This window comes from Parasteatoda tepidariorum, chromosome 12 (assembly GCF_982258835.1).
Source record: "Parasteatoda tepidariorum strain Cologne lab strain chromosome 12, Ptep-v5.0, whole genome shotgun sequence".
In the NCBI taxonomy this organism is placed as follows: Eukaryota; Metazoa; Arthropoda; class Arachnida; order Araneae; family Theridiidae; genus Parasteatoda; species Parasteatoda tepidariorum.
In genome coordinates, this window is record NC_141766.1 from 41,526,049 (window position 1) to 41,544,073 (window position 18,025).

At 29.7% G+C, this 18,025-nt stretch overlaps 1 protein-coding gene across 1 annotated transcript in view; it reads left to right on the forward strand.

The window, feature by feature from the left end:
• Positions 1–18,025, forward strand: part of LOC107449679 (inactive pancreatic lipase-related protein 1) — a 126,348-nt gene that overhangs the window by 23,374 nt on the left and 84,949 nt on the right. The window contains exon 2 of the mRNA XM_043041833.3: positions 931–1,208. Coding sequence (XP_042897767.1) covers positions 931–1,208 — 278 coding nt within the window. The remainder of the gene's footprint in view (positions 1–930; positions 1,209–18,025) is intronic.

An 18,025-nucleotide genomic window follows, 5' to 3' on the forward strand; every position in this document is an offset into this window, starting at 1 on the left:
ATTTTTTATTTTTTCTTGTGTATTTTAAAAAAGGGTGGAATTTGCCAACATGAATGATACAGAAAAGGGTGACAACAAGAATTCTTGGATGACGACTGTAATTTTTACTAGATGACTGTAAAAAAACTAGACAATATTATGAAGAGGCAAAAGCGTAAAATTTTGCTATTTATCGACCTATGTGATCGATACTAATTATTTTGGTAAATGTAAAAGCTCTCTTTTTTCCTGCAAATTGCACAAGTGCGCTTCAGCCATTAGATTTGGCCGTGATTAGAAATTTAAATTGCGTCATAGAAAGCAGTAAGTTCAACTCGCTATTCAAAGCATTGTAGAGACCAATAGAAAGAAAATATAATTAAAGGTAACATGCATTCAAATTGCTCACTGCAATTTTTCTTCTTTGGTTATTTGTTTGTTTTGCTTTGTCTAATTTAGAAATGTATGTAAATCAACACGTTAAACATTAAAATTAACTGAAAACAGAGTTAGTTTCAGTTTTAGAAGTAAAAATCGATTATACGACGTTATCGTTTATACGACGTTTTTCGGTGGTTCCTTCGGCGTCGTATAAACGATGCTCCACTGTATATATATATATATATATATATATATATATATATATATATATATATATATATATAAGATGTAAAATTGCAACAAATAATTTGAGTCAACGAATTTTTCTGGGGATCTAGAACGTTTCACGATTAATTGATCTCTCTCCCTCTTTATATATGTATTTGCATGTATGCGTTTGTGTGTATGATGTATCTATATTTAGTTTCTTGTATAGTTCTTTTTGCTTAATTTTTACAAGGATTCTAAAAATATACAATAATAGCTGTCATAGCGAAACACCCTGTTCAATAATATTGTGACTTATATTATTAATTGTGAAACTTTCAAATGTAATAATTTTCATTTCAGAGAAGGATAGCCTCTTGACAAGATGTTTTGATCGATGGGGTTGCCTTTCGATTGGTGAACCATTTTTCTCCTCCCTAAGGCCTATAAGTTTATTTCCAATTCATCCGGATGCTCTGGACCCTCAATTCCTTTTGGTAACACGATCTGCTCCAGATATTTTCCAGAAAATACGAGTTGGAAATAATTCGAGCTTCTCACAGTCTTTTTTTGATCCCTTGCGACCCGTCAAGATTATTCTTCATGGTTTTAGAGAAAGTGGATATCAGGACTGGATTAAGGTGGGTCTTATATTTATTGCTTTCTTCACTTTTTTCCTTTAAAAAAATTTGAGTTTAGATGTTTTTTATCAAATGATTAAAAAAATAAACACTGAGTCCTGTAGAAAAATATCCTGAGTGAGTTTATTGTGAATTGTGACCCCATGTTCTATGGTGAGTTTTTATCCTTTTGATGTCTCATATCACTCCTATGAATGTGGAGGTAGAATTTTGGAGCATTGTAAATAAATAAAATAAATAAATAAATAAATAAATAAAAATAACAAATGTGCAAAATTGCAAAAATTTAACTTGTAAAAATTTTTTTTGAATATTTTTTTTCTTAAAAAATGTATTTGATAAAATATTTTATATCAAACATATTTTTAAAAAAATATTTTAATATTCAATGTTTGATTTTTTAGGAAATTCATTTTTTTTTTGAAGAAATATTTTGAAGCTATTGCTATCTAGCAACAAACATACTTTCACGATAACCTACTAAAATTCGATTTTTTAGAGTGGAATGAAATAAAAAAATTCTAACATGAAAAGATAGGTAGTTTATTGATGTATTTTCCTATATAGCCTACCACTGATGTTTAAAAATTCTCTATACAGGGAGTTCGAATCTAATTTACGAGCTTCATATTATAGTTTTTTTTTTACAAAGACTTTTTTAAGAGCCATTATTTTGAACTTCAGACAATGTTTGATAGTTTTGTTTTTTGATTGGTTGATTTTTTAATGTTAAAGCAGGGTATTAAAAATGAATAGTATACAAGTTAGAGCTCCTGAAAGAATTTTCTCTCCTTTGTAGAAAGTTTCAAAGTTCAAAGTAATTTCTTTAGAAGATAAATAAAATCTTAAGAGGCTTATCTGAGAAAAGCAACAACAACAAGTTTTATTTATCTAAATTATTTGTACATCGCTTGCCTAGTAATGGGAATGCACACATTTTCACTGGCATTGTTGTTTTTCAGAGTTATGCGCTGTTAAAGTTAGTGAAAATGGGGTTTTTCGCGTTTTCTGCCCTGAAAATCTTGATTAAACAGTGGCTCCCCAATAATTTCTTTACTGAATATTAAAGCACACTAATAGGGCAAGTTTTGTTACCCAGCACTTTCCTAAGTTATAGATGCTTTTAGTAGATATAGCCACTCAAACTTTCAAAAAAATCCAAAATCTAACTTTTTTATTTAGTTTGTCTCAAAACAACTTTGGCACTCAAAACCATCCTAACTATTCCCTATTCTGGCCTATTCCATCAATCAATCTCAAAACCAATTCCATCTTGTAGGTAAAAGTAGCTACTAACACGTGGTAAGAAAAAATCAGTGGGACCTTGTCCCAATTTCATGACCATTTTCATTTTCTTGTCCCATTTAATTATTATCAATAATTATTATAAATTAATTTTTTACTATTATTTATTATTATTTATTTATTATTAATTAATACTAAAAAACCTTTCTGAGTGATGATTTGACAAATGAGTAACTTTGCTTTTTCTGGTACATAATAGTTCTAAGAATGGTCTCAAACTCTTTAAATCTAAGCTTTGTTATCCTTTCGTTCAAATAAATTGATAACGAAATAGCTTAGTTAGCTCTTTTCCTCTTTTTATGCTAGTTGTCGCCATCCTGCAAAAGCGAAGAGAAATTGTTCTACATTATTAGACGACTTCATCATCTTATATCATTTATTTTTTCTTATTAGTTTGCATCATACACCATTTATATTTTTATATTGCACATCGTTTATTTTATATAATGTGAAATGCTTACCACTACAAGAATAAAGTCCATTTAGTCGCACATATTCTTCTAAGTTCTTCAGATAAAGTACAATTGAGCGAATATTTCATTCTTTTTTTACGCTCAGCGTTCAGAAAAAAAGTTAAGATTGTTAAGCCAGTTTAATAATTGAGCAGGAAAATATTTGACGATGAGAATTCGTCACTAACTAGGATCAGATGTTTTCTGTTCTGCTTCCTCGAGTTTCTCTCGCTCTCTTTTTCGAGAATGCTTATACTTGTATAGTTTTTTGCTAACAATATTTTTTAAACCTTTTTGCTCTTGATACATATGGGCCATTCTCAGAAAAAAGTAGGTATTCCTGTCTTAAATTCCTTCGTGTGAAATTTGTAGTATAATTAAATTTTTTATAAATAATATAAATCTGTTATTAACCTTCATGCACTTTATAGAATATATTAAACACATATATAAATAAAAAATTATTAAATGTACTGTTAAAAACATACCCGTAGATGTAATTTACCACATCTTCTGACAGACTTTTCGAGTATCTGAATTAACCCACTAACGTTCAGCCACAAAACTAATTTATACATGGAAAACACACACAGTAAAAAAGAGGTGGTTCATATTTATTTATATTAAGCGGATATTTCTTATCTACTTTCGTCTTAAAAAGTATTAAGCCATGATTCCAGATTCAAGTATGAATATTTATATTTTTAATTTACAATGGCTGAGAGGATTACTTTGCTTTTCAAATTATTTTCTAATAATACAACACTAGTGTTATCACTTTGTTTTGGAAAAAAGGAACTGTCCCTTCTAAAAGGACGCTAGGTACAATTGGATCAACATAATTTTTTTTGTTTAAAACTAATTTCAATAACTCCGAAAAATCGATTAATTTAAATTATCTTTATGTAGTGGTGCTCAAAATAATTATAAATAAAATTTGTTTAAAAAAATAGAAATTTTAAAGTATGTATTTAGGTTTTAAACTTTTAAAAGAAAATTTTTCGCTAGAAATGGCAACTGTTGAACAAATGAATTTTCGGCAACTATGTATCTACTTTTAAGCTTTTGGCTATTTTTTTCTACAGGCAGAAATAAACTTGTCACTCAATTTAATTAGGTTCGCTGATAAAATGATTCGTGACATTTTTAGTTTAAAGAATTTAAAGATTAAATCAGTTATCATTTTCCAAATCTTAGTTTTAGATGGATCAGTGTCTAAAATGCAGAAAACAATGCTTTCGTCACGTCTGTGGACACAATATGTCAACTGATGAAACATTGTTTACGGTTGGGATGATATTGACAAATTAACTGGAGTAACCAATATGACTACAATTTAAGTAGCCTAATCACGCAAAAATTATTTCAACAAGAAGTTAAAAAAATTATACACAGTTTATTACATTTTTATAAACTCGTTTTTGTGAGTATGATGATGGCATTTTGTAAATAGAAATTTTGAGTGCAACACTGATCAGACAAAAATTTTAACTACTCTGAGACTGAAGTTTCTATCGTGTCCTGGACACAGCGATCAAAATTTAACGTCATTTTATCGCCCAATGGAACTTATCGTTAATTAAAATTTTCACCCATCTTATAAATAGACGACTAAAATTTCAATTGTAATACCTCTGTGTTTGATGACAATGTAAGGTTCATTTTCTGATCGTTATTGTTATATTATCACCAAAATAGTTTATAACAAATCAAAATTTTTACCACTTTTTAACTAGTTAGAATTTTAAATTTTTACCGAAGATTTGAGATGGAAGAATTCAAGTTTCAATGGTCTCCTGTACAGAGCACTAAAAAAAATGGATCACCCTGAATAATTTTTGATCTAATAATCGGATCTTCACATTCTAGGACTCAATCTTAATGGTCTTGAGGGAGTGACCTCAGATATTTCGAACAAATTAGTGCAGACGATGTTTTAAGTTACGAAATTCGACACAAAAACATACTTTCTCTGAATGCTTTTTTTTGACGGACTCTGATTTTTGACCTCCAAAATATAGGGGGTAGCCACAATCTGGGAAATATGGTCCAAACAGTTTGGTCAGGAGAACGCTTCTAAGGTTAAACCCCTTAATGTTAATTTTACTTTTTGCGTATTTCGTTATATCACGGAAGCTTTTTTAAGCGAATTGAAAATTTTTAGCACGCAATTATAAAATTTGTTTACCCAAAGATAATTCTGTACAAAAAATAAATTGTGGAAAGATTCATTATTTTTTTTGATAGTAGTCGTAAAGTTGGCAAATATGATGCTTGAAAGGTGGTGTACAAAGTGGTGTTATATGTATAAGAGCTTTAGAATTATTTCTATGTGGTGGTAGGTAAAATGACTTTACTTTGAAATCAAAAATATACAGGTCTGAAAAATACTTCGCTTTTAGCAAAATATTTTATTGAGTGGAAGCAATTAAAAACCGAAGCTTTCAGAATTTTTGGTAATTTTGCCAACATTTTAAAAGCCTCACCATGAAAGTGCAAGTACAAAGTGGTGTTCTACATGAGCTTTTAAATCATTTATATATAGTGGAATGGAAAATAAGTTAACATGTTGAATACCATAGGGGTCACCGGTGACCGGCGAAGCCAAGATTATTAGGAACACATAATTCGAGTAAATTTATAATTTTTTTACATTATTATCGTTACTAAAATGGTTTGAAGAAATTAATGCAATATAGAACACACAAAAATAGTTTTATTTATATACACAGAGAAGCCAACTTGCTCCGGACAGCAAATAGATATTTTCAAGTGGCAGTTTATTAATTATGATTCTTGGTTTAATAAATTGAATTTAGTAGATTTTTATCCACCACTATTTTTAAACAATTCGTAGGCTTATATGATTCACCACTTTTTTTCATATATATATCTTTTAAAAAACTAGCAAAATCTGTCTAATATTTGCAAATTTATTTTGCAGTTATTTACCATGTGACCGGAGGGCAAGCATACCTGCCAACTTTTAATCCCTTCCTTTATCATTTTTCCCAGTGGTATTAAAATGGAATTAATACTTCAATTTTAAGCAAACAAATACGTTGTATTTGAGAAAACTTAAGTTGACAACCATGATAGTAACGCATATTAGTATATGTGCTTAATTTTTGTAAGAATAGTGGTGATCAAAATCATTTAAAAATTAAGTTTATAAAAGAAAAAAATAGTATATATTTACTACCACTTTAAATATGAAAATAAAATCTTCCGGAAAATCCGGAAGAGTTGGCAGGTATGGGGCAAGCCATGTAAAATTAGCGTGGCATGCAACGTGTTAAATGAATAAAAAATAATACATTAAAACATAAACATAGCTAAGACAAGAATAAATCCTTACAAAAAGCTTAGAAAGTTGGCAGGCCTGCATATAAGTACAAAATTCGGTCAACTGGAAAAGATTTCTTTCACAAAGTGGAGTAAGTTGACATTTTTGTAGGTTTTTTATTTATAGAAAAGAAAGGTACAAATCTACCAGTTTCTAATTTTCATAAAAATAAATATATCAGGAATGGTGAGGAACTAAAGGATCTGCTGTATGTTGTTTAAAGTATTTGTTATAGGCATGATTGTTTGGATCGTGCAATTATTTGAGAAGTTAGCTTCACTTTGAAATCGTACATATACGAGCAGAATACTTTGCTTTTTGCAAAATGTTTTATTGAGTGGAAACAATTAGAAAACAAATCTTTCAGAATTTTTGATAATTTTGCCAACATTTTAAGAACCTCACCATGAAAGTGCAGGTACAAAATGGTGTTCTATATAAGCTTTTAAATCATTTATGTGTAGTAGATGGAAAACAAGTTAAATAAACCAAAAATAATACATTAAAGCATAAACATAGCTAACACAATAATAAATTTTTACAAAAAGCTTAGAAAGTTGGCAGACCTGTATGTAAGTGCAAAATTCGATACAACTGGAAAAGATTTCTATCACAAAGTGGAGTAACTTGACATTTTTGTATGTTGTTTATTGACAAAGAAAAAAAATTTAAAATTCTACCAGTTCCTAATTTTTATAGAAGTAAGTATATGAGGAATGGTGAACAACTAAAGGAATAATTTTTATCCATTCTGTTCTTTTGTTTGTTATAAGCATGATTGATAAAATCGTGCTATTATTTGAGAAGTTAGCATCCGAGTGAGGTGGTATTTGGTAATTACTGACGAAAATAACTTTTTACTTTGACTGCAAAAGTGTCTAAGTTGATGTTTTTGTATTAATTTAGTTAGCTTTTAACTTATTTAAGACTACTGTTACGAAAACGCAACATTTTGTTCTGAGATAAATGCACTAAATTATCGGGAATTTACGTTCTATACATTGGCATAGTCATTTATTTAGATTTTTTTATTATTTTTTTTTGTTGTTGATTATTTGCTTTAAAATCATAATTTATATTTTCTTTTTTATAAAACATTCGCTAACATTAACTTGGTATTGGAAACACAGGCTAAATAGAACATGCGATAGGATGATAAACAAAATCAGATAAATTACTGCTCAATCACAGCCGACTGAAGACTTCCCGTGTAGTAAATGGTGGCTGGTGCACTTTAAATCTGTCGGGTCACGAAGATTAAACCATAACAAATTATACTTCTGGGGATACTGAGTAGGAGATTGATCGTTCTATAGTTCAGGTCTAAATTATGATCTGTAGATGAATGGACGTATCAATTGGTCTGAGCCATAAATGGGTAGTGAGGTGTGTGTGGCTGAAGTCGTATTCTTGGCCATAGATGGCGCCATTGAAAAGCAAGAAACTCTCCCTCTGCCTTAAATTTCGCTTGATTTCATCAAGCAGGTTTGCTAATATTAGCAAGTAGCATGAGAAACAACAACAACAACTAAATTACTTCGAATTATAAATTGTCGCGAAAGACGGCAAACTCATAATGTATATACTCATATTGATGCGTTGTCACAGGCAAACAGTTGCCTAAAAGGCGATAATTTCCCAGGGGATAGAGCGTTCTCCTCTTAATGAGGCAACACAGGTTCGAATTCCAGTGATGGCTGGCTGATACGAATTTCGCTCCCGGATCGCACAGAGGAGAGTGCTGACGTAAAATATCTTTAGTAATAGACGGATCATGGGTTAGAACCTTCTTGCCATCGGGCTAAAAATCGGAGGTTTTCGCGGTCTTCCTCTCCATGCAACTCAAACGCCTGCTAGTTCTAGCAAAAGGACCTCCACGAAGGATAGTTTGTTTCATTGCTTGATCCCAGAGTTCACTTGTCTTCAGTGTTGGATTCAAAATTACAAGGCTACATGGATATTCATTAACTCAGATGACTTTGACAGAATGACATTGATAAAATAACTAGAGTAGCCAATATGACTACAATTTAAGTAGCCTAATCACGCAGAAATTATTTCAACAAGAAGTTATAAGAAGTGTCAACAAGAAGTTACAAGAAGTGTCAATAAGAAGTTACAAGAAGTCTAAACAAGAAGTTACAAGAAGTCTCAACAAGAAGTTGCAAGGAGTCTCAATAAGAAGTGTCAACAAGAAGTTTCTGATCGTTACTGTTATATTACCACCAAAATAGTTTATAACAAATCAAAATTTTTACCACTTTTTAACTAGTTACAATTTTAAATTTTTACTAAAGATTTGAGATGGAAGAATTCAAGTTTCAATGATGCCCTGTACAGAGCACTAAAAAAATAGACCACCCTGAATAATTTTTGATCTAATGATCGGATCTTCACATTCTAGGACTCTATCTTAATGGTTTTGAGGGGGTAACCTCAGATATGCTAACAAATTAGTGCAGACGATGTTTTAAGTTTCGAAATTCGACACAAAAACATATTTTCTCTGAATGCCTTTTTTCGACGGACTCTGATTTCTGAACTCCAAAATATAGGGGTAGCCACAATCTGGGAAATATGATCCAAATAGTTTGGTCAGAAGAGCTCTCCAAAGTTTGAACCTCTTAGTGTTAATTTTACTTTTTGCGTATTTCGCTATACCTCGAAAACTTTTTAAGCGAATTAAAAAATTTTTGCACGCAATTATAAAAATCGTTTGTACAGAGATAATACTATGCGAATTATATGTGTTTTGGTACATATTTATTACTTTTTATTTTATTTATAAGAGTCGAAAGAATTTTGATTGTAATTTACACTATTATATACATCAGTTTAAAGAATACAAAATGACATGACAAAATATTCTACGCGACAAAATAAAAAAGTTTCGAAAAATCGGTCGAAAAGTTCCTGAGAAATTGAATTTTAAATTTCTGACTTTTTTGTATACCTTACAAATCAAAATTTCTTCGACCATTAAATCAAATACTGAAAAATAATAAATGTTTACAAATTTTTGCACGGAATTATCTTTGGAAAAACGAATTTTATAATTTCGTGCAAATTTTTTTTAATTTGCTTAAAAAGTTTTCGAGACATAGCGAAATACGCAAAAAGGAAAATTAGCTTTAAGGGATCCAAACTTTGGAGCGCTATTTTGAGAAAAATCGGAAACTATTGAGACCATATTTCCCAGATTGCTGCTATCCCCTATATTTTGGGGGTCCGAAATCCAAACCAGTCAAAAAAAGGTAAGTTTATTCAGAGAAAGCATGTTTTCGTGTTTGATTTCGTAGCTTGAAAATTATCGTCTGTACTTATTAATTATCATATTTGAGGTCACCCCCTCAAGCCATTAAAGAGTTCTAGAACGTGAAGATCCGATTATTAGATCAAAAGTTATTCAGAGTGGTCGGTTTGTTGGCGCACTGTACGCAACAAGCAGAATATATCGTCGATTAATATTTCGATACTTTTTCAAATGGGTAGACAACTTAAATCTCAACTTTATCTCTGCGTCTGTTGAAAATTTTAGGTTCATCTATTATACTATATTTTAACCAAAAGAATTTATCAATGATCAAAGGTTTGGCCACTTTCTGCTTAGCTAGAATGCTCAAATTGTAATTGAAGTTTTGAGCTGGGGGGCAATAAAAGATCCATTCGCTTCCTGATAGCTTAAAACAAAAAATTTTGTCTGTAGGAATGGGGATCAAGTCTCATAATCATATCATAAATCTTTTGCTTATATAACTGAACTAATTTTTACGTATGATTTGAATTATTATATGAATGTAATAATTACTTTATCTAATATATCCCTTACAAATAAATACAAATTAAATGAATGAGTTTTATTCAAAGAATTCAAGCGTGGAAATCAAATTGCTTTTTGTTCCCTAATATTTTATTTACTAGTGAACTGAAGAACTAAAATTTTTGAATAAACTATTTCCGATCAGTGAACTCTATAAAAAGTTCATTAAAAACTTTATTTTGCATGATTTAACATGTTTACGTTACGTTTTTATCAATGTATATCTTTCGATTGTGAAATAAAAACTAATGTGAAATAACCGCTTACAGCATTGTTTTTAAAGTAAACAACTTTCGCTTAATGCATTCTATGTATGCGTATTTTATTTACCCTTGACTTTCAATAGTTTAAATGTCTTCAGATAATTTAATTTTTTGTCTATTTGGATTTAACATTACTTTCCTTATTTTTTTTCTTTCTTTCAATTTGAATTCTTCTTATCTGTTTATTTTTTTCTCTAATTCAGATATCCTTTATTTTGCTAACAATGACTTATTAAATTTTTTTTTTAATTTGAACAAAAGTAATTCGCTTATATTGAGTGCGTTGGATAAATGTTTGTAGCTCTTTCAAGCATAGAAAAAACAAAAGAAAACAAAAGTGAATTATTTTTTTATTGAATAAAATGTTTTTGAAAAGCGTATATATTATTATATTTCGTAAATAAAATGAAACTTATGATTTAATAGTAAAAAATAGAAACTGGTAATGTTTTTGAATAAATTTGAGTAAATTTATTTGTTTAGTCAATTTGTATTCTTTAATAGTATGTAAATGAACAAGTATTAAAATTAATCAAGTTTAAATTAAACAAATGCACTATGAAACTAGAAATAACATTTCTGATATAGAGACTACAAAATTTACTTATTTCTATGTTTAATAAAGCAGAGAATTTAATAGCTAAACACTCAGTATTAGTAAATGATTTGAATATAACAATTACTTGTCACTGATTTAACTGTATTTTGATGTAACTGTATTTTGATTTAACTGTAGACATATGAACTCAGGTAGTTTGTTCACCAGGAAATTACTGCATAAATACCTATTTCAAGTACAAACATAGTTGGCAACTTCTTCAAAATGTTTAAATTGGTATTAAAATTTACGCAACCAAAATCATTAAAATTTTACACTGTTAGCCCTATGACAAAGAGATTTTAATCACTATTTCGCCTACCACTAGAAACATTTTGACTGAAATAAAATTAGCCTTGAACATTTAATCCATACCGGATTTATGGCTACCAGTCCAGTTGTCTTAAAATCATATTGTTCCGTATCGGATTTCATGTTGTTTATTGTTGAAACCATACATCTCTATCGGATTTATGACTTCATAGCCTTATAATTTTTGACCCAACCTATGTATAATTTTTGACATAAAAATGCATGAATGGATCAAGTATTTTATTTCATTTTATAACCGTCGTTGAACAGCCATCCCAATTTTATGGGTTTGCGATTACTAAACTTCAACTCCGTAGCCTTGTAATTTTGAACTAAATCCAGAAGACAAGGAAACTCCTGGATCGAGTATTGGGAGAAGTTTGCCTTCGTGGAGGACTTTTTGATGGAGCTAACCCGCATTTGCTTTACATGGAGAGGAAGACCACGAGAACCTCCCACGGTTAGCCTCACGTCCAGGGGACTCTGACCCATGATCCATCTACCACTGAGGATATTTCACGTCAGCACTCTGGTCGGTGCAAGCCGGATGTGTAATTCGTATCGACTATGATTCGAAACCTATGATTCAATTCATTGGAAGGCGAGCACTCTATCCCCTGAAAATCATGTTCGTGGGGAGCTTTTGATGAAGCTAATCCCTATTTGAGTTACAAGAAAGAAAACACAGGCGGTTAGCCCGATGACAGAATGTTTTAAACGCAGCAATATCATTTCATAAAATAGTTTTTATTGATTTATTAAGTTTGAAAACCAAGAAAATAGACTAGAAGATAAAGATATATTTCCAGTTTCAACGCTTCAAACGCGCTTTAAATTATTCTTTTAAGAATCATATTTCCTCTATTTCTTTACCATTAAACTTTCTTTTCTTTCTTTTCGTTTGCTTAAACAAATAAAGCATTTCTGGTAAGAAAATATCTTTTTTATATCTTAACTATTTTCTTAATTAGATGGTGATATATTTCCTATCCGTTCTAAAAAAAGTGTTATTTTCTTCTATTATTGATGTCAGTATATTTTAAGGTGTAGCAATTTCATTTTATAATTTATTTTTTTTGTTGATTAATTAAGTTTAGAAACGCATAAATTAAACTAAAAGGTAAGGATATATCCAAAAACACCGTTTGAAAAGCACTTAAAACTAATCTTTAAGAATCATATTTCCTGTATTTTTTAACCATTAAACTTTCTTTTCTTTCTTCTTGCTTGTTAAAACAGAGAAAGCGTTTCCGGTAGGTTATTATTTTAATTTCCTATCCTAACTATCTCCCTAACTAGTTAGTGATTCATTTCATATCCGTTCTCAAAAAGTGTTATTATTATCCGAAGTTAGAATAAACAAAGACTAGACGCCATTATATGTCCTTAAACTACCAATTCAGATTACATTCATAAGGACATTTTGTCAGGTATTTTAATCAATATCCCCATAAAAACAAATTCCAAATGTCGTCAATGTCTCAGCCAAGGTTAAATACCCATTACCTGGTATACAATAAAAATGAAAAGATATTAATTATATTACAACGATAACAATGAAATCAGAATGACTCTGCCCTCTCCAAGACTTCCTGCCGATGTTGATTACAAAAAGTAAGTTTCCTATCTGAATATATGTATTTGAAAAACAAAATTTTCCTCTTTTACAAGAATTGCAGTGCAATGATTCTTTATAGTGAATGAAAGGCAGTTTGGTACGCGTACAACAAAATAAGACAAAAACATTTAATGATTATTTTCCCCTACAAAGAATTGATGAATGAAATATATTACGTAGTTTTTACAACCCTCCCCCACATTCAATGACTCGTAAGATTTGAAGGATATGCCACTTAATAAAAATATCCTTGAATATTAGTATTTCCTCCAGAGAGTTCTTGAAGGACAAACTGACCATCCCCATTTTTCCTCTTTGTAAGATGGCTTTCAATTTGATTACAAATTGCAATTTTGAGATGTTCCCTTTTCTTTAAATCATTATTCTACTTTTAATAGCTGTATGTAAGTTTGAAGAAACAGTGTTTTTGTTCATCATTTCCCGCTGTGGTGAAAAATCAAGAAATCTTTTTTCTTTATATAGTTAGTTGTCCCGTTGTTACAAAGTACAATCAGTGAGCTTTCATAAAACTGAAGAAGAAATGTTTTATTGCTACCTAAGCTAAATTTATGCACTTGAAGGATCTTAATACTCAAGGTTTTTTTAGTTCTTCAGAATTTTAAGCTGTCAAACAAAATGAAATTCCACTGCTTTATTTGTTTAACTATTTAGAACAAGTGTTGTTGAGTTTTTTTTAATGTTCTGTATGAAAAAAAAGCTGAATTTATTAAAATAAGGCGACTTTGGTAGCCTACGCAACCTGAAAATATTTCCTAGTTAGTTTGCTTAGCACAAGAAAGTTAATTTAAAATGGCAACACTTTTAAAATATATTTATGAACCCAGCTCGCACAGACCGCAGTGCTAACGTAAAAATATCCTCAGTGGTAGATGAATCAGGGGTGAGAGTTCCCTTGCCATCAGGCTAGCCGTGGGTGGTTTTCGTGATTTTCCACTTCATGCAACGCAAATAAGGGTTAGTTCCACCAAAAAGTCCTCCACGAAAGCAAATTTCTTTCAATACTTGATCCAGGAGTTCCCTTGTCTTCTGGATTTTGTTCAAAATTGCAAGGTTATGGAGTTGAACAGTAGTAGTCGTAAACTAAAAATTGGGTCTGCTGCATACAGACATTTCAAAAATAAAATATATTAATGTTCTCCATCTTGCAGATCTACTGAACTGAAAGTACTAGCAATTTGAAACATTTGTTGTCGTAGGTTAATTAAAATTAGGAATGCAATTGTACTTAAAAATTAAATCAGTATTTAACTGATTATTTCCTTTTTGTATTAAAGTGTAAATGAAACAGTAATTAAAAAAATCATTTATAAAGAATTAAATAAATAAGTTAGTAACCGTAGTTGCTAATGAGCTGTTTGTTAAAAAAATTTTTTTCAATTTTTTTGCCGGAACAGGAGTTTGGAAACTTAATTATATTTAAGAAACTAATGTATAAGTATAATTGCAAAGGCAGTGTCCGTTTTATCAAATATTTTCATTAATCAAATCAAACAAAATACCACAAAATTTCGATGATCGTCTATAATATATTTTTAAAAATTAATTATGATTATATTTTACGATTTTAGATGTCGAATTGATCTACACCCAAACAATCTGGGAAGGGCTAGACTGGCCCTTTCAGATTTTCTAGGTTTACAGTAATATTCCGTCTTTCTAATGTTACTGGTAAAATTGATTCTTTTTTAAATTAATCAACATTGAATTTAAGCTAACTACTGATTCAGAGGGCCTACTGTGGATATGTCAATTTTAACAGAGTCTCTTGGAGATAATTACGTTAAAGCTAGCTGGAATTTCCCTTTTTTTAAGATACTTCTTTGGCTTTTTGAGGCTTGGGAGGACCTCAAAATGTTCATTCTCGGATATTCTCAAAATTTCATTTTTTAAGACATCAGGCCTCAAAACGTACATTCTCTGTTGCATTTTCTTTATGAAATAACATGCAATAGTGATAACAACTTTATTAAATGATCGAACTTCATCTTATTTCTAATACCACTATTGAAATTTTTTTAAAATCTGATGGAACCCTGATACAATGTTTACATACTTACCAAAGCAGAAATCAGTAGAATCCTTCAATATTAAAAGTGCTAGTGTAATAACAATTGATTGAGACTAGAAAAGTGTGTTTAATTTTGTTATAACTTAATAACTTCATCACTTATTACCAGGTCTTAAACATTTGTTTCAATTATTTGGTGAAAAAATTGTTATAAATCTATTTAATTATATAAAAATTGAAATAGCAAAGAGTAACATTTGCAACCATTTTTAATATTCAAGAAAAATCTCTCACTAAAATTGGCGAAGTTGAAATTTCTGTATTATTTGACTTTAACATTTATCATTGTGAAAAATTGAGATAATTTTCTCAAGATTCTATTTTTTGGTTAATATTAGTTCCAGTTTGATTTTATTTGCTTCCTTTATAAGCAACAACAAATTAAATAATAAGTTTCAATGCGTGCCCAATTTATATGAAATTGGGTTAATGTGGAAAAAAATTAACAAAAAAGAAATTATTATTAGAAAACTACACATCAAAGTTAGCTAATCTATCATTCAAAACGAAGATAACTTTTCAAGCTTGAATGAAAAAAATGCAATATATAGTAATGATTAGTAAGTTTTCTTAGTAAATTTATAAAAACGGTCCATATATACATTATATATATATATATATATATATATATATATATATATATATATATATATATATATATATATAGCATAATAGTTAAATACAAAATGAGAAAAAAATGGAGAAAATTAAGAAAAACAAAACCATCGTAAAAAATTTCTATTTTTATAAATTTTTGGACATTGACTCCTGTAAAAATTTTTTTAAGAATTTATCAAACGTAATTAATGCTTCTAAGAAATAATTTTTTTATACAGATAATCAAATACCTGAATAAACTGAAGTAATTTTTTATGACTAAACTATAGTTAGAAAGTTGTATTTGGCAATGCAAATATTTAAGCTCATTCAGAAAAGATTTTGTATCAACTATTAATCTAATATGCTCCTATAATAGAATCTGTTTGTAGCACAGACGAGACAGTTTCTTTTATGAGGAATGAATCTCTCAGATGTTTAAATAATTTCTTGATTATTTTCCTTTATTGTATTCTAGTATCTTTCTCTATATTCCAAGTGTCTGGTAGATTCTCAATTGAGTTAGAATCGATTTAAAGTTTGAATAATTAACGTCATCTTTGAATGAGTAAATTATATTGAAGAATACATTGGAAACTGATGCTGTAATTTGAAATTAAATTAATTTAGCATGTCTATTCTAAAGATTGTAACGGAACTAATTATTAAAGTTCTACCTTTATCCAAGCATCAAAAAAAGGAATAATTTTAGTCAAAAATTAATTCGATTGGATGTATGCATTTCTTATATTTATGTTTTTAATACAATTTATATTTGATTATTATTTTAAAGTAACAAATAAAATTAAATTATGAGACTTCTATTAAGAGAAAACTTTTGGGTAAAATTAAATTTCGAATTATTACACGAGAATTCATGGCATACGGGTTTTTTCAAGATACGATATGTGTAAATTATTTAATGAGATTGGGGATGTAGAATACCCAAATTTTTAGATGTTGTAGGTGAACTACAACATCTAAACGAACTTTTAATACAATTTATATTTGATTATTATTTTAAAGTGACAAATAAAATTAAATTATGAGACTTCTATTAAGAGAAAACTTTTGGGTAAAATTAAATTTCGAATTATTATACGAGAATTCATGGGATACGGGTTTTTTCAAAATACGATTTGTGTAAATTATTCAATGAGATTGGGGACGCAGAATACCCAAATTTTTAGATGTTGTAGGTGAACTACTCACACATTTTCAGTAACAGTATGAACTCGGAAGATTAAGTCTGTATTTCGTAGGCTCTGTAATCGCATGAAATGATGATTTTTTCGAACAATGTGTTATTTTGACTACTGATGTGAATTTGTAACAGTTACTCATGACCAAGTTAAGTTAATCTTTAACCAGTGCCCTCTACACATATTCTGAAAATGGCACAAAACGTCAATATGGAGATAAGCCACAGATTTGAGAAAATGAAAAGTGTTTGTGGTCTAATTTTTTAATAATTGAAAACTTACTCCAATGCTGCATTATCTGGGCTCATAAAAATTGGCAAAAATTGGGAATAAGGCATGGATTTTGATAATTTTCATCTAGATGGAAAAATGTTGCCAAATTGGCGAATTTTTAATAAGTTTTAAAAATTTTCAAATATTTTAGTTATTTGTTTGTTTTAAAGTCCAGATAATTCCAGATTGCATCTGCAGTTTGAAACTGTAGCTTTGCTTAAAGTGTAAAGCATTTAAACTGTGGCTTTTTTATTTTCTTTGGTGAAAGAGCTTCAAAAACTCATCTTAATGTGGTTGATGAAGTCATTCTTCTTGCGAAATCAGTTTTTGTGATGCGTTTTAAAAATGAATGACATTACTATGGAGACTTGGGCAACTAAAAATGTTTCAAAACTCCAGCAGGTCTAAGGAGACAGTGTTTTGTCAATAGCCTAGGTTTTTCGTATTTTAAGTTATTTTCAGAAGGAAGAGAATATTGAAAGAGGAGTCATTAGAAATCAGCGAAAAGGAATTCAGTTGCAAGAACAGATGGAAATGTTGATAAAATTCGAGATCTTGAGTTTTCCGATTGTTTATTGACGTTCAGAATGATCGGAGAAAAGTTGAATTTGTATTACACAACTGTTCATCAGATTTCGAAAAGAGAATTGTATTGGAACTATAAAAAAAGATCATGCCTGTGGGACCAAACAAAAAGGACAAAGCGTCTTTTCACACTGCAATGTCAATAAATTTGTTTTCAACCAAAGCACATTCTTATGCTTCTTTAACCTTTATACTTACCCGAATTGAGTCCTCATGACTTTTTTCTGCATGGACGTTAAGTGTTTTCAAAGCCATAAGAAGTGTTAGCCACCTTTAAGCAATATTAGCTTACGACAGTGTTTCCCAAACTTATAACTTTTAGATTACCCTTTCTAAATTTTTCGTAACTCTGTGTGA